Here is an 18,396-nt window from a genome sequence, read left to right on the forward strand (position 1 = left end):
TGAGAAATGGGAGATGATCATCACCGGGAAGGATAGATCGATTGTCGCTTTCATCCAGGAGTTAAACCAGCATATTCGCTGCCAGGAGAACCAGATGTGCGCAGGCATGATAGATCTGAAGAAGGCAATGACAAGGATCACGGAGTTGGAGGAAGAACTCAAGTCTACATGCGATGGATACGAGGAGGAAATGACGATACTAGTGGAGATGAATGACGACCTGACAAGGAAGCTAGGAGTATTCATGGGAGACCCCACGCTAGGAGGAGAAGATGACGGTTCCACTTGCCCGGAGAACTACATCATCATCGACGACACTGACTCGGACCCCGACGATAGTGATGATGACTATGTTGATGAAGCTGGAGCGGATATCATGGAGTCTTCGACCGAACAATATTTCTAGTGGACCACCATATCAGTAGTAGTATTCCACCATGTAAATAGTATAGTCCAAGCACTTTGTAACGATAGTTCTAGACCGATTGTATGCCCTTGCTTGATTGATTGAGTGATATGATTGTGTTTGTCTCATGTGCATATGGGTAGTGTTTTCTCACTAGACCTCATTCTATTCTATTCTCTTCCCTCTAAACCCTCAGATGCCTCCGAGACATGACCCCGGATTTACCTTTCCACCGGAGCTCACTCAGTTGATCCAGCAGCAGAATACCCTGATGCGGTTGTTAGTTCAGAACCAAGGCAACAACAACCCACCACCACCACCCCCAGTTGACAATTTAGCCCGTTTTCTGAGGTTGCAGCCGCTGGTGTTTTCCAGTAGCACTGAGCCGATAGTTGCAGATGATTGGCTTCGCAAGATTGAAAGGGAGTTGACTACTGCAGGATGCACCGATGCAGAGAGAGTGCGTTTTGCCGCGCACCAATTGGATGGACCAGCAGCCTCATGGTGGGAGAATTAGACTGTCACATATCATATAGCCACTGTTACATGGGACCAGTTCCAACAAGCTTTTCGCACTGCCCATGTATCAGCAGGAGCTATGGCCATGAAGAAGCGTGAGTTTCGCAACTTACGCCAAGGAGGGCGCACTATAGGCCAGTATGTGGATGACTTTAGTAAGTTAGCACGTTATGCCCCAGATGACGTCGCTACAGATGCAGCTAAGAAGAAGTTCCTGGAAGGACTGAATGATGAGCTGAGCATGCAGTTGATGGTGGCAAATTTCAATAACTACCAGGAGTTGGTGGATAGAGCTCTTATGCTAGAAGGGAAGCAGCAGCAGATTGACAGCCGCAAGAGGAAGTATGGACAAGGGAAGTATAATTCTGGAGCTCAGCAGAGACCCCGTTTCACCCTGAACTCGGGAGGACTTGTGCATAACCATGGAGGCCACACTCATAATGGAGGAAGTTCGCACAACCATAGTGGCCCCAAGAATGGGAATGGAAATGGAGGAAGTAGCGGACAGAACCGTTCCAACCCGGCAACACCCGCCAAGAAAGATCTAAGCCATGTTACTTGCTACAAGTGCCAGAAGACCGGACATTACGCCAATGAATGTCCTGAAGCAAAGAATGGAAATGGCAATGGAAGCTCTGGGAAGAAGCCCAACCCTTTCACCAGGGGACAAGTGAACCACGTCAACGTGGAGGAGGTTGAAGCCCAGCCAGATGCAGTAATAGGTAAGATTTTGGTTAAGTCATTTACTGCAGTCGTTCTTTTTGATACTGGTGCATCGCATTCATACATATCAAGGGGATTCGTGGATAAGTTTAAACTGCCAACCCAAGCCCTTGGGTCACCCATGTTAGTAACCTCGCAAGGAGCAGAGTATATGGCTAGCCTATGGTGTGATCTGTTACCATTAAGGATTGGCAACTACTTGTTCCCCTCAGACCTAATAGTATTGGAGTCACAAGGATTGGATGTTATATTAGGCATGGATTGGTTATCGAAGTATGGAGGGGACATTGACTGTGCCAATAAGTCGATTTTGCTCACCACCCCAGAAGGAAGAAGGATCAAGTATGTATCCCGGCATGTGCCGAATAGGACTCAAGTAAATTCCTTAACAGGAGTTGTACAGGAGGAAGTACCAGTGGTGAAGGATTTCCCGGATGTATTTCCAGAAGAGTTTCCAGGCATGCCACCGGATAGAGACATTGAGTTTTTGATTGAGCTTTTGCCAGGCACATGGCCAATATCTAAGAGACCGTACAGGATGCCTGCACAGGATTTAGAGGAAATTAAGAAGCAAATTAAGGAGTTATTGGATAAAGGATATATTCGCCCAAGTTCGTCACCTTGGGGATCACCAGTACCTCTAGTGGAGAAGAAGGATGGATCGTTAAGGATGGTTGTTGATTATCGTGGATTAAATGAAGTAACGATCAAGAACAAGTACCCACTGCCGATGATCAATGATTTGTTTGATCAGCTGCAAGGAGCTAAGGTGTTTTCCAAGATCGATCTGTGATCAGGGTACCACCAACTGAAGATTCGAGAGTAAGATATACCTAAGACAGCTTTTACCACGAGCTACGGGCTATATGAGTATACCGTTATGTCATTTGGCCTGACTAATGCACCTGCCTATTTTATGAACATGATGAACAAGGTGTTTATGGAGTTTTTGGATAAGTTCGTTGTGGTGTTCATTGATGATATTTTGGTCTACTCGAAGAATGAAGAAGAGCATAAAGAGCATTTGCGTTTAGTACTTGGGAAGCTCAGAGAACATCAGCTATACGCCAAGTTCAGCAAGTGTGAGTTTTGGTTGAAGGAAGTTGGATTTCTTGGACATGTTATATCCGGAGAAGGAATAACAGTAGACCCCACCAAGGTTTTCATTGTGATAGATTGGGAGTCACCCACGACAGTTGGAGAGATCCGGAGTTTCCTTGGACTCGCAGGATACTACCGGAGGTTCATTGAGAATTTCTCGAAGATTGCAAAGCCTGTGACGGAGTTGTTGAAGAAGGACACCAAGTTCAAATGGACTGAGGAATGTGAGGCTATTTTGCAGGAAGGAAGAGTTATTTCATATGCCTCACGACAGCTTAAACCCCATGAGTTAAATTATGCTACGCATGATTTAGAGTTAGCAGCCGTAGTGCATACGTTGAAAACATGGGGACATTTTCTCATTGGAAACCATTGTGAGGTATACACGGATCACAAGAGTTTGAAGTATATCTTCACGCAAAAAGAGTTAAATCTCAGGCAGAGGAGATGGTTGGAGCTCATTAAGGATTATGATATGAGATTACATTATCATCCCGGAAAGGTTAACGTAGTAGCCGATGCGTTGAGCCGCAAGTCATGTCAATACACTCATGACCGAAGAGTTACCCAAGGAGTTAGCAGAAGACCTTCGTGAGCTATGTTTGGAGATAATTCCGAGAGGTTATATAGCAGCTTTGGAGATTCAATCTACTTTGATGGATAAGATCAAAGAAGCACAGAAGACGGACAAGGAGATTGCCGAGATAAAGGAAAGGATGAGCACGATACCCTATGGTTTGAGGACCGCGTATATGTACCAAATGATCAGGAGATCAGGAAGCTGATTTTGCAGGAGGCCCATGACTCACCATATTCGATTCACCCAGGAAATACCAAGATGTACCTGGATCTGAAGGATAGATTCTGGTGGACTGGAATGAAGAAGGATATTGCAGAGTATGTAGCAGTTTGTGATGTATGTCAGAGAGTGAAGGCAGAGCATCAGAAGCCAGCAGGATTGCTGCAACCATTGCCGATACCCGAATGGAAGTGGGATAAGCTAGTCCTAGATTTTATCACGGGATTACCCAGGACTCATTCAGGCTATGACTCGATATGGGTTGTAGTCGATCGTTTGACGAAAGTAGCTCATTTCATCCCAGTGAAGACCACTTACACCAGTGCTAAGTTGGCAAAGATATACATGACCAGGATCATATGTTTGCATGGAGTTCCGAGGACAATTGTATCAGATAGAGGAACCCAGTTTACTTCAAAGTTTTGGAATCAGTTGCATGAAACTTTGGGAACCAGGCTAGAGTTCAGTATAATTTTTCACCCGCAGACAGATGGACAGACTGAGAGAGTCAATCAGATTCTGGAGGACATGTTGAGAGCTTGTGCACTAGACTATGGATCTAGTTGGGACGAAAATTTGCCTTATGCAGAGTTCTCATACAACAACAGCTACCAAGACAGTTTGAAGATGGCCCCTTTTGAAGCACTGTACGGAAGAAGGTGCAGAACACCGTTGTTGTGGGACGAGGTTGGAGACCGACAGTTGTTTGGACCAGATTTGATTAAAGAGTCTGAGGAGAAGGTTAAGCTGATTCGCGATAGACTCAAGGTAGCCCGGTCCATGATTGCAGATCTGCTCAAATAGAAACATGGGTACAAGGACAAGATCAAGAAGTTGAAGGACATATGTGATGATTTTTAAGTATGTATTGTGGTGTGGTTTAGGGTAGCACTGTAGTTGATATGAATGTGCTCTTATGCACTTCCAAAGCTGTGATGCTTTATGTATCTTTATGTCCAAGACTTGTGTTGTGTACTCCGAAGACTTGTGTTGTGTACTCCCAAGAACTAATTAATGTTCTACTTATTATCAATGTATCCTTGGATCAATGGCCTACTTATTAATGTATTTTGTTTGTATCAAATGAAATGTTTGTAGTTGTCCATACTATTTGCACAGAACATATATTGCACAGATCTTTTTTGCTCAAAATTTATTTTGCACACAACATATATTTGCACAGAACATCTATTTGCACAGAATTTTAACAGCAGGAGATAAACATAGATAACTTCAAAGTGCCATACATAGGTTCACAACTCCATACATAGATTTTAACAAACATAGGTTCTGAGTGCCATACATAGGTTCATAATATCATAAATAAAGTGATGTAATGCCTGATTTAGCACACACAGACTTCAAATTTGAGCATTTAGTAGTTCCCACTGGCATAGAAGTACCCCTCCATCCTCTTGCTCATGTACTTTGTCCTCTTTGGCCTACTGCCTGCATGCTGGCTAGTAGAAGCTTCTGCAGAACTTCTTGGAGGCTTGAACCTTTTTGCACCCCTTCCAACAGCAGTGGAAGATCTTGCACCTCTACCAGCAGCAGTAGGAGAAGAACTAGCACCCCTTCCAGCAGCAGGAGTAGTAGCAGACCTTGCTCCCCTTCCACCAGCAGCAGGAGTAGTAGCATACCTTGCTCCCCTTCCAGTAGCAGCAGGAGAGGAGTTTGTAGTAGATGATGATGGTGCACCCCTAGCACTTCCAGTAGCTGATGAAGCTGCACCATGGTGCCATTCTGGTACAGTCCTGTTTGCCTGTAATCAAAAAATTAAACAACTTTATAATGATCAGTCAATAGAAATGAACATTCAAGTGATTTCAAAATGAAAATACCATGTGCTTGTTCTTCCTGATTTGCAGATCAGGCCTCAATGGCTTTGGACAACTTGTGTACTTGTGTCCTTGCAGCTTGCAGTTCCCACATGTTATAGTAGCCATCCTAGTTGTCTGCTTTGCTTGAGGTGGCTCAAACTTTCCTTTTTTCCTTTTCTCTTCTGCTGGCCTCTTCTTGTCATCTTTGAACTGTGGTGGTTCAATGTCAGGTGTTGGAGTTTTCACCCAGCTATCTGGACCAGGAACAGGGTAAATCACTGGCTTATATGCCTCCAAGTACATAGATTTCTTGAAAAACACATTGATATGATCCTCTGGCAGCTGTTTAGACCTATAGATGGCAGAACAAGCATGTTTGCAAGGAACTCCAGTGATGTCCCATTTCTTGCACCCACATGTCTGTATGTTTGTGTCAACACCATAGGTCTTGTCTCCACTAGTGACTTGGAAAAGTCCTTGGCCAGCTATGAGTGCTTTGCAATCCCTTGCATACTTCTTGTTCATCTCCAACTTCTCTGCATAGGTTGGTGCAATCTCCCATCTAGCACATTTTCCACCCTCTCTCTTTTGGTGGAACCTCACTAGCAACTTGTCCTTGATCCCATTGATCATTGTGACAATTGGCTTGTTCCTTACATCTAGAATGTACTTATTAAAAACTTCACTTAAGTTATTCACCACTAAATTAGTTTTGCAATTAGTGTACATTGCATGCCTAGACCAAGCTTTAGCAGGAATTCTTGACATCCACTCCCAAGCAGCAGTGCACTCAGCCTTCATGCTTTCCATGGCCAAATTGAAGTCATGTTCAGTGTAAGCATAGGCAGCTGCATCCATGCATCTCTTCAAATCCTCTCCTCCAAATCCTGCTCTCTGGAAGTTTGCATAGATGTGCCTCAAACAGTACCTATGATGGCAGTTTAGGAATACTGCTGTCACTGCATTGAGTAGACCCTGCATGAAAGTGAATTGAAATGATTTTAAATGATTTTATATGATTTTATATGAGTTAATATGATTTTATATGATTTTATATGAGTTAATATGATTTTATATGATTTAAAATGATTTTATATGAGTTAATATGGGTTAATATGATTTTATATGAGTTAATATGATTTTAAATGATTTAATATGATTTTATATGGGTTAATATGATTTTAAATGATTTTATATGATTTTATATGAGTTAATATGATTTTAAATGATTTTATATGAGTTAATTAGATTTTAAATGATTTTATATGGGTCACCCTAGTCACCCTAGGCTATCTATGACTAAGTGTCGACAAGAAGGGTTACGACTCGACACCTACCAACTAGTCATGATGGCATCACTTTGATGATGGATATGTTCTATGATACCACATGGGTCACCCTAGGCTATCTATGCCTAAGTGTCGACAAGAAGGGTTACGACTCGACACCTACCAACTAGTCATGATGGCATCACTTTGATGATGGATATGTTCTTTGATACCACATGGGTCACCCTAGGCTATCTATGCCTAAGTGTCGACAAGAAGGGTTACGACTCGACACCTACCAACTAGTCATGAACAAGTAAATGAACTAAATGAACATGTAAATGAACAAGTAAATGAACTAAATGAACAACTAAATGAACAAGCAAATGAACTAACCTTCTGTCTATCAGACATGAATGTGTACTTTCCAAACTTGCCCTCTTCACTTCCCCCTAGAGCATACTTTAGCTGTGTCAAGAACCAGGACCAGTTAACTGTATCTTCAACTCCAACCACTCCAAAGGCAATGGGGTACATATTGTTGTTTGCATCCCTTCCAGTAGCTGCTAGTATCTGTGCACCACTAGTCAATTTGATGAAGCAGCCATCTAGACCTATGAATGGCCTACATCCATTCAAGAAGCCCTCACAACATGCATTCAAACTGAAAAATAGACCATGGAACCTTGGTCCAGCAGTAGGATTTTCTCTGGTTCCACTAACAGTAGTGACAATGCACCTAGATCCAGGATTTGTAAGCTTCACAGTCTCCAAATAGTCTCTCAGCCTCTTATATTGCTTCTTGTGATCACCAAGCACAATCTCTTTTGCTTTCTTCTTAGCCCTCCATGCCATCATCCTAGGAATCTCAAGCCCAAATTGCCTCTTTGTCTTGTCAACAATAGCAGGTACAGTAGTGTTGGGATCTGATCTGATGGTCTCAAGCATTTTGTTGCCAAGCCACCTTGAACTAATCCTAGTTTTCTCAGACTGGGTGGGACATGTGTGCTCCAACCTCATCTTCTTAATGCAGAAAGTGGGCTCATTTGTTATCTGTGCTGCTACCATGTAGAACTGACAACCATCTCCCTCACAGCAAACAATTACCCTATCACTGCAGTTTCTGTGGTATTTATATCTTCTAAGTTGTTTCACATGCAAATTGACTAGGGCCTCTCTGAATTGGTAAACACCTTTGAAACAGAGCTTTAGCTGGAATTGTTGTTCTGGATGCATCCTGTCCTCATCATACCAGACCCTAGGTGGTCTTTTCTTAGCCCTACTCCTTCTGCCAGAGCTGATAACAAAGGACATTGGTTCATTTCCATCATCATCTGCTTCAAAGTCTGTATCTTCCTCTTCTGAAGATGGAAACCAATCAGGATTAATGCTTGGACCAGCACTAGAGTGGGACCTACTAGTAGGACCTGGCCTCTTTGCCTTCTTCTTAACAGGCTCAGGAACTGGAATCTCTTGGGCCTCCTCATCATCTTCTTCCTGCTCCATGTCATATATATCTTCAGGATCTGTGTCCCCCTCACAGTGTGTACTTGACATATATTCAGCTCTCTTCCTCTTTATTTCAGAAAGAGTTTCATCTAGCTCAGGTTCCTCTATCCTCCTATTTGCAATTTGTTCTTCTACATAATGCACTGAATCTGAGTCATCTTCTTCTTCTCCTGCATCTAAGTGGTCAACATCAACTACAAAATCTTCATCACTGCTTGAACCTTCCTCACTAATTGCATTGTCCTCCTCATCAGTGTCCATGCCTACAGGAATTACTTCCTCACTAACTGCATTGTCCTCCTCATCTGAATCAAACTGAAAATCAGCATAATTGACACTTACTTCAGTGTTAAGCTGTGTCCCAAAATGGAACTAATAGTTAGGAGGAACTGATGTGAGTGGCAAAAAATTTACACTTTCCTGTGTCCCAAGATGTAACTGACAGTTAGGAGGAACTGTTTTGTGCACAACACCTGATTCAGCAACAGCAAAAACAACAGGTGCCTCTTCTTCTATTTGCTGTGCATGTTGATCTTCTCCAACTGCTGGTTCAATAACTACCTTTCCCTTTCTAACTGTCAGTGACAATGTCTGGGTGCTCTCAAATTGTCTCAGCATGTGAATTACTTCAATGTTGCCTTTAATCACACAAACACCTTGCAGCCCTATATTTTCATCTTTCAAGTAGCAAAGACTGTCATCCTTACAGTATCCATTGCTGACCATTACATTGACCAAACTACCATAAGTGATTTCTCTTTCAGACATCTTAACAAGAGCATACTTCTCTCCAGGAAACTGGAAATAGATTGACCATAAATCTTCAGGCCTAAAATAGACATACAAATGAATATTAACAAGTCAATTGTATTAACATAACTGACCATTATATCTGACAATTATAATGAACTATTTTAAATTATAGTAACTGGCAAATCAGTACTAACATTACTATCAGTGTAAGCAAAATTTTAAATTACAGTAACATGACAATGCAGTGTAAGCAATTCAGGCCTAAAATAGACATATATTAACAAGACAATATCTACAAGCCTAATATAGCTCAGACTGGTTACAATGCAGTGTAAAGCATTACAATGCAGTGTAGTGTAGCAATACCATAAATGAAAACTACAGTGTGATTTTCTCCAAAAATTCAGAACCATACAGTACTACTAAGATAACTGAACCCTAACTAAAGATGTGATAGTCGACAAAAATTCAGGACTACAATCACTTCTAAATGACTAACAAATCAATGTTTAAAACAGATCCTGCAGTAAGGAGGAAAGATTGAAGCCCGGTGACGATGGGATGATCCTGTAGTCGATAAACATGGCCAAATGATCCTACAGTAAGAATAGATTTTGAAAGATTCAGATTACCTAGCTGAAGATGGGACGAACGGGAGCACATCCGCGAGACCAATATGCGAAGCTGCTTCCTCGATACCATGCTCCGGCGACAGGCCCGCCGCCGCGGCAGACTCTGGATCTAGGTCGCAGCCGCCATCGGTGTGGGGGCCGATGACCCCGCATTGCGAGCGCAACAGCTTCTGCCCTGAAGTAGTACCAAGGCCCTCGCCGCTGAGTGCGGCGTCACCGCTTCCGTCGACTCCGTGTGCGCCGTCGCCGCCGGAGCTGGTCGCCATCGGAGCGGAGCGGGGAAGGACTGAATCGACTGGATTGAATCAAGCGGGGGAAAGGAACGGCTTGACCTCGTAGACGGGCGCGCCGAAACGGCCGTCTCTCACCGTCTAACGACGTCCGTCAACACGCGCCACGTCAGCCCGACATGCGGGACCAACCTGTCGGATTCGCTGTTTTCAGGGCTAAAATGCAGCGTCAGTGCTCCGCGTTACAAATTAGACCCATTGTTGGTGGTTTTGTGTGACCTGCCTGAAATGTGGTACCGATCTGTTACCCTAGCTCATAATGTGGTGGTTTTGGGTAAATAACTCGGCCACCGGACACGGCACAAACCACCGCACCATGCCAGCAAGGCAAAGAGGAGCACTGCCCGAGACCAAGAACCGCCATGGTTTCGAGTCGCAGCCATGCACCAAATGCATAGACGCGTTCCCGGCCTCTTGCGCCATATCAGGGCACCACGCTAACCACCGAAGCAAAGCACACAGGCCTCCACCACAACACCACCTCCCGCCTCCATGCACTCTACCGCTCGGAGCTAGCACCGCCGGCAGATACACCACCCGAAAAAAGCGGATCGAAACTAGGCAGCACCCCCTCCCAGTAGCGACATGAGCAGATCCCACCGCCGGCGGCAACCAGCAGGAACCCTGCATCTGTTCAACTAAGCTCAAGTACGGTTGATTTCAGGATGCAGTGAAGCAATTGCGCCCACTCTTGTTCCGAATGCAAACCCACAGCTATTTTTTAAGATTCTATTGCAAGCACATGGGCCCCTCCTCAATCACTTTGAGGTGACAACAAAGATCTAGGCTATTTGAGCGTGGAGAGAACAGGTTTAATGTGCTTACAGGCATATCCTTAACCTGCACACTCATGCCAACGGCAGAGTTAAGCAGCTCCACAAAAGAAACTGACGGATCAACTAGTTTTAGCAAGCCAGAAAGAACTACTAAAAACCACATCCAATTTATGAATCAGTAGTTGCCAGCGTCTCCAACGATAGGACAATTCTATTATCAAACTGAAATGCAGAAAAAAAAAGTAACACAGAAAGGAAATTAGGCACCACGGGCGTGGTAAGCAAGCACGATGAACAAGTTCAAACGGACCACAAGTGTACTCTTTAGAAAATTGCTAGCTAATTCCATCAAACTTCGGCAAAAGCTAATTAGTTATAATATTTTCACTGTCCTGATCTTGCCTTACGTTTCTTTACCAAGATCTATACCAGCCCCCTACCATGCCACAGAAACTAAAGGATGAAAAGCAGTAGATTGTTACAGAATATTTTCCAAACTGACTAGATCATCAATAGTTCTGTAGCATCAATAAACCACTCCAGTCGCTGATCAAAAGCGGTTCTACGCTCCATAGGGCAAAAGAATACTGTGTGATCTGCATACATTTAGAGGGAACAAATTCAATAATAGATAAACAACAGAAAGGGGAACCTAGTAAATGCAATGTTACAACCATGTAGAAATTGCAAATGCAGCACTGGGAAGAACAGAGAAAATGTAGAACAAGATCCCCTTATGTAAATAATCATCCGAAGATTCCCTTAAGAAGATACTCTCTCTGTAAAGAAATATAAGATCGTTAAGATCACTACTTTAGCGATCTAAACGATCATATTTCTTTACAGAGGAAGTACTAAATGAGCTTATCTCGTAGTATTTACTTGAGCTAGGAACCAACACTAGACAAAACAAGAATAGCAACTTTTAGCAAAATTCTTAACTGAGAAATGTTCAATGAGAGCCATTTCAGTATCAGAAGTAGAAGTTTGACCCTAATGCGATAATAAAAAACTGAATAACAGAATGTTGTTTGATGAGAGCCATTTCAGTATCAGAAGTAGAAGTTTGACCCTAATGCGATAATAAAAAACTGAATAACATAATGTTGTTTGATGAGAGCCATTTCAGTACCAGAACTACTACTCCGTAAACAAATATAAGAGTGAAACACTTATATTTCTTTACAGAGGGAGGACTAATTTGATGCCTACTAAAAGAATGAAAATCCCACATCACAGCATAGGCTGAATGAAAAAAAATGCAGGCTCTTTCATGCAAACTGTTACATGGGCAAGGTGAAGTTGCATAGAAGTTCTCATTAAATTTCCAACCGAGATTAAGAGACTAATCAAAAAAGAAAAACAGAAGGTCAGGAGAAGTGTTGTAAGCACTCATCAGAGCTGAAGGAGTAGGCATTATTAGTACGCAAAACATCTTCATTCTATCATTCACAATTTAACATCACTATACATCTGTCAACATTTTACAGCTCTAGATGATACTCGCAGATAGTGTAGACCAATGCGAGCAGAAGTATCTTTTATATCATCTGAACATGAATATAAAAATTACGTATTAACTACTGTACTGATTATGTGTGGGAAAATTGGACATCACCAGTAACACAATATTTTCTGATTTAGATTTCACATGTTTAAAACATGTACAACAAGGACAGGTTTTATTGTCATCACAAGGGCTCAGTAAATTGTTTGAGGTTTCACTTCTCTTTTTTAACCTTACTAGTTACAGTTTTTGCCCACTAACCAGCCAAACTCAGTCTCTTCTTTCTTATTTGTCCCCAGATATTTCAGTTCTTTTTGATGTTTGGAATCTAACTGATGGTTTGGACATATACAGCACAGCAGACGGTTAAGGCGTGCTGATAATGTCAAGAAAGGTCGAGGTAGATCAAACTTGACATGGTTGGAGTCCGTTAAGAAAGATCTGAAGGACTGGAATATCACCAAAGAACTAGCCATTGACAGGGGCAAGTGCAAGTTAGCTATGCACATGCGAGAACCAGGAGTTGGTTTCGAGATCTTATGGGCTTCAAGCCTTCAACTCTAGCCTACCCAACTCCTTTGGGACTAGAAAGGCTTTGTTGTTGTGGTGGTGGTTGGAATCTAACTCCATAGGTCTCTTAGGGCACACAGAGCATGCCAAATTCACCATGTACTCTCAACGGACGCTGATGCCAAATTTGTTAAGTTTGCCCCAAATCCCTGTCAAATGGTCCCAACGCTAACGCAGACTAACAGATAAAAGAATATTTTATTTCCCAATCAACAACCACAATATCTCTCTCTCACGCATCTTCTCTTTCTTTCAGAGTCAAACCCTGACTTCACACACCACCAAGCCCACTGCCCCCGCCGGAGGCATCCCGGCCAGCTCCAAACCCACCTGTTCCTCTCCCTCCTCACTGTTGTGCCCAACTGGGCCACCACCGTGTCAGAGCGGATCCACAAGCCGCTCTCTTTCTTTCAGAGTCAGACCCTGACTACACACACCACCAAGCCCACTGCCCATTCCGGAGGCATTCCGGCCAGCTCCAAACCCACCCGCTCCTCTCCCTCCTCACTGTGGCCACCACCATGTCGGAGCGGATCCACAAGCCGCTCCCCCATGGTTCTGGATCAGGGATTTGAGGCGTCGGTCGGCACCACATGCTGCTCCTGCAGGCCACAGAGATCCGTGCAACAATGTGACGATGGAGGAGGACATATGCACGGAGGGGGGGGGGGGGGGGGATGCTAGCTCTAGCCACCGACCGGTGCATCTCCAAGCTACATCTCCGGACATGTCCCTGCTGAAGCGCCAGGAGGAAGAGAGACGTTGGGGATAGGAGTGAAACCATATTTTATTCCGTCAATCAATTTGGCATCAGAGCAACCCAGTTTTTAGGATTTGGCACCACTCTCGAAATGCCGCAGCACCGGTGCCACAACCATATTCTGCATTTGGCACCAGTATTTGGCCTACGGTGTGGCTGACTTTAGCATCCATCCTCACAACCAACAAGTTGTACACTAAAGTATATCCACAAACAAGTAGTCATTTACGGGAACTAAGGCAGCAAAGAATAATTTCCAAATAAATTGCGAACTTGAAAAGCATGAGTGAAAATGAGCATTTCAGCATTCTCTCAATAATATCATCCAATCGGTTGTTCTTTGCATCTTATAAGAAAAACAAAATAAAAATGGCTCTACAAAAATCAATTAGGATCATCCACTATAAAATGTAAAATTAAGGATCAATTTATGAACTCCATTTATCATAGTTGTGTTGGCAAAAGGTTTATTATTCGATCTAGTGTATTCTAGTTCACTATCAAATTTATATTTGTGAAGTAGCATAGCATGATCTGGTGAATTTATGAAAGCATACCTTCCATCTCAAGAACAGCATCAAAAGATCACGAGCAGAGAGAAGAGCATGTAGACGAGCCAACACGCGTAGGCAATGAGTCCCCTATGCTCATCGCCGCTGGAAGCCAGCTCTGCTAGTAACCTGGTGCAGACCCTGGTAGACCACAGCACGAATCCCATGCCCATCCCGAAGATGAGTCCACCGCCCCGTGGTAGGAAGAGGGAGACGGCGGAGAAGATGACCATGGGGAGCATGCAGTATCCGACCAGGCTGACGCACCTGTAGAGGTCAAGGTCGCCACGGCGTCCGCCCGAGAGCATGGAAAAGACGAAGTAGAGGAAGAGGGAGGCGACGGTGACCCACCCGAGGACGATCCCGAAGTGGAACTTCCCAGCCAGGAGCTGGAAGAGGCCGAAGGATAGGAGGAACAGGAAGGGGCCGGAGAGATCGGCGTCGGCGTGGAGGGACGGGTCGGCGGAGCGGAGCGGGTGGAGGATGGAGAGCGTCTTCCGCCAGATCTGACGCGTGTTGATGCCGAGCTCCTCGAGCAGCGGCGGCTCGTCTTCGAAGGAGGCGCTGGAGCCGCCGATGGGCCCGGTGAAGATGGGCGGCGTGGAGTTGGACTGAGCGGGTATGTCGAAGGACATGAAGGGCAGGGGGTTGGCGGCGGAGGAGGTGGAGGGGCGGGGAGGCGCGAAGGCGGGCGGCGGGGAGGCGCCGGGCCCGGGGATAGGGTGGCGGCGGTGGGCCGGTGTGGAGGGGTTGAAGACCACCGGGGGCAGGGAGAAGGGGGGCTCCTTCGCCATGGCCGCGGTGACGGCGAGGGTTCCGAGATCTGGGTAGTTGGCTAGATCGGGGAGTTGGGTTTTGGCCTCGGCGAGGAAGAGGAGAGGAATCGGGGGGATGCGGTACGGGGTGTCCAACTGCGAGACGGTGGGGATTCGCGGTGACCAACGCTGTGCTTTCCTTCAGTTTTCCAGTTGCGCGTTTCGTGCTAAGTAAAGGGAGCAAAATACGTTACCAGGTTGCTTAGGTGACAAGGATCTGAAACTTCTCCAGTTTTCTGCCAGCAAAAAACTTGAGATAGTACAGTCTTTACTGGCTACATGACTCGTGACTCTTACAATATTTTCTGTAGAACTCCAAATAGCTGCCGAACGTTCGCCAAATGGATGGCATTTGCGAACAAATTTGCTGTCAGTTTTAGTCGAAAGAGGGATGGCAACTTTAATGGTAGGGTAGGCTGTTTTCAGTCTTTCAAGGTATTTTTCATCAAATTGTCATTATTCGATCACGATCGAATGGCTGTGCGGGTGTTCGCTGGCACCTCTCTCCTAGTGAATGTTCGCCGGTTATCATTACCATTTTTCTAAGAAACACGGTAGAAGTAACTCGCACACATGCACATCCCTATAAATGCATGCACGCACATTCTATTTTTATGAGCGCCTTCGAAAGACTGAGTTGGCAAATCATAAAATTGACGAAAGTCGCGCAAACACCTCGTTATCGACGGGAACGTCATCTCCTGCCGAACGAACTTCATCAGAAGGATTGAAATAACTTCAGGAAATATGCGAGCACAACGCCAAGTCTAGGGCTTGAACCTGGTCGGGCTAGTTTCATCACAAGAAATCTAACAATCTAAGCTATGCATGACCAGGCGTGTTTTTTTCTATCGAGAGGAGTCTTGTGAAAATGCTTGGCACCAATCTATTTCTCTGTGTGAACATTGTTTGTCTGAAAAAATTAAAACGGGTTTAAACTCATCTCATCTTCGATTTTTTATGTATAACTCCTCATTTTTAACAAGGGAAGGGGACTGAAGGTCCCAAAAGCTGACATTTATATCAGACCATCCAAAAGGGTCCTGAAAGAAGTGAAAATTACAACCATATCCTTCCTTTTGCAAACATAATCCAAAAGGTAAAATCAAAATTGCAATGTAGTCATCAGCTCCTCGTGTAGCCAGCGACCTCACTGGAGTTATAGCCGCTGTCTCCCGCATAAACAATGTAATCCTTCGTGGAAGGGATGAAAGGGCCTCTACATCAAGATCGAAGGAGGCATGTCAAAATTCTCTTACTAATTTGATATGCAGTTCCGGCGGCCGAAGTCGAGGTAGTGGATAAAGAACGAACGAAGAACAACCAAGCCACTTCCTATTCCAATGAACGCCAGATTTGAGTTGGCAATGCATAAATCCACTCTCCTCCCTCCTTTTCACAACTATGACGATGAAGAGTGAGGCGAGGGGATGCCGACCTCGTTCAATCCGCCACTCAATCGAGCTTATTGATGGAAAGATAGTTGAATCCACTTCCCGCTTCTTCTAAACTTAAACCTAATACCTACACCGACGACCCGATCGCCGCTCTCAAGCGGTGCCGCCGAAGGGAGAGTGGAGAGGGGCCAGTGAGCTCCATGCGACTCTCAAAGGGCGGGGGGACTGGAACCTGCTAGCGGTTGGTTATGATGTCTTCTTGGTATGTGGTTATAACTTGCCCGTCGTCATTGTCAAAATGAACTACTATGCTAAAATCCATTTTTGTATTTTGTTTTGAAAAGGAGGTTAACCCTCAACATTTTGTATTCAAATTAAGCCTAGAAAAGGAATGATTGTATAGCAATCTGCTAGTCCTGCACGAGTCGTGGGGTTTCCCTAAAGAGGAAGGGTGATGTAGATAGCATCAAAGATTTCCCTCAATCAACAACCAAGGTCTATCGAACTAGTAGGAGCTCCTAGGCTACAAAGATAAGCAGCACTTGCACACAAACAAAACAAAATTCTTGTACCCAACGCGGCAAGAGGGTTGTCAGGCCCCATGTCTTGCTAGTTACGAGATTAAAAGCAAACAAATAGATAGGTAGTTGTATAGTAAAACTGAAGGAAATATGCCCTAGGGGCAATAATAAAGTTGTTATTTATATTTCATTATATCATGATAAATGTTTATTATTCATGCTAGAATTGTATTAACCGGAAACTTAGTACATGTCTGAATACATAGACAAACAGTGTGTCACTAGTATGCCTCTACACTGACTAGCTCGTTAATCAAAGATGGTTAAGTTTACTAACCATAGACATGAGTTGTCATTTGATGAACGGGATCACATCATTAGAGAATGATGTGATTGACTTGACCCATCCGTTAGCTTAGCACTATGATCGTTTAGTTTATTACTATTGCTTTCTCTATAACTATGAGATTATGCAACTCCCGAATACCAAAGGAACACTTAGTGTGCTATCAAACGTCACAACGTAACTGGGTGATTATAAAGATGATCTACAGGTGTCTCCGATGGTGTATGTTGAGTTGGCATAGGTCGAGATTAGGATTTGTCACTCCGATTGTCGGAGAGGTATCTCTAGGCCCTCTCGGTAATGCACATCACTATAAGCCTTGCAAGCAATGTGACTAATGAGTTAGTTACGGGATGTTGCATTACGGAACGAGTAAAGAGACTTGCCGGTAATGAGATTGAACTATGTATGATGATACCGACGATCGAATCTCGGGCAAGTAACATACCGTTGACAAAGGGAACGACGTATGTTGTTATGCAGTTTGACCGATAAAGATCTTCGTAGAATATGTAGGAGCCAATATGAGCATCCAGGTTCCACTATTGGTTATTGACCGGAGATGTGTCCCGGTCATGTCTACATAGTTCTCGAACACATAGGGTCCGCACGCTTAACGTTGGATGACGATTTGTATTATGAGTTATGTGATTTCCCGGATGAGATCACGGACATGACGAGGAGTCTCGAAATGGTTGAGATGTAAAGATCGATATATTAGAAGGTTATATTCGGACATCGGAAAGGTTCCGAGCGATTCGGGTATTTTCCGGAGTACCGGAGAGTTACGGGAATTCGCCGGGGGAAGTAGTGGACCTTAATGGGCCATACGGGAAAGGAGAGATGGGCCTCAAGGGGGGCCGCGCGCCCCCCATGGGCTGGTCCAAATTGGACTAGGAGGGGGCGGCGCCCCCTCCTTCCTTCTCCCCTCTTTCCCCTTCCTTTCCCCTCCTAGTTGGACCAGGAAAGGGGGGAAACCTACTCCTAGTAGGAGTAGGAATCCCCCCTTGGGACGCGCCATAGGAGGCCGGCCCTCCCCCTCCTCCACTCCTTTATATACGGGGGAGGGGGGCACCTCATAGACACACAAGTTGATTCTTAGCCGTGTGCGGTGCCCCCCTCCACATATTTCCACCTCGGTCATATCGTCGTAGTGCTTACGCGAAGCCCTGTGCCGGTAACTTCATCATCACCATCAACACGCTGTCATGCTAATGACACTCTCCTTCGGCCTCAACTGGATCAAGAGTATGAGGGACGTCACCGAGCTGAACGTGTGTAGATCGCGGAGTTGCCGTGCGTTCGGTACTTGATCCGTTCTTGCTACCTCTTG

At 44.6% G+C, this 18,396-nt stretch overlaps 2 protein-coding genes across 3 annotated transcripts; both read right to left on the reverse strand.

Moving 5' to 3' along the window:
* Positions 1 to 4,794: 4,794 nt before the first annotated feature.
* Positions 4,795 to 6,335, reverse strand: LOC147976136 (uncharacterized). The gene is made up of 2 exons (XM_087519733.1): positions 5,390 to 6,335; positions 4,795 to 5,310 (listed from the first exon to the last, which is right to left on the reverse strand). The coding sequence occupies exons 1-2, from the start codon at positions 6,224 to 6,226 to the stop codon at positions 4,924 to 4,926; spliced, it is 1,224 nt and encodes a 407-aa protein (XP_087375859.1). The 5' UTR covers positions 6,227 to 6,335; the 3' UTR covers positions 4,795 to 4,923.
* A 328-nt stretch (positions 6,336 to 6,663) lies between these two features.
* LOC147976137 (Integral membrane Yip1 family protein) lies at positions 6,664 to 14,944 on the reverse strand. 2 transcript variants are annotated; one of them, XM_087518565.1, is made up of 2 exons: positions 13,991 to 14,018; positions 6,664 to 11,192 (listed from the first exon to the last, which is right to left on the reverse strand). In XM_087518565.1, the coding sequence occupies exon 2, from the start codon at positions 8,404 to 8,406 to the stop codon at positions 6,943 to 6,945; it is 1,464 nt and encodes a 487-aa protein (XP_087374691.1). In that variant the 5' UTR covers positions 8,407 to 11,192; positions 13,991 to 14,018; the 3' UTR covers positions 6,664 to 6,942. The 2 variants fall into 2 exon arrangements, with proteins under 2 accessions (XP_087374691.1, XP_087374692.1); XM_087518566.1 differs by having other exon boundaries at positions 10,856 to 11,192; positions 13,991 to 14,944.
* Positions 14,945 to 18,396: the final 3,452 nt, after the last annotated feature.

Source organism: Triticum urartu, chromosome 4A (assembly GCF_056163025.1).
Source record: "Triticum urartu cultivar PI428250 chromosome 4A, HENAU_Tu73, whole genome shotgun sequence".
Taxonomy (NCBI): domain Eukaryota; kingdom Viridiplantae; phylum Streptophyta; class Magnoliopsida; order Poales; family Poaceae; genus Triticum; species Triticum urartu.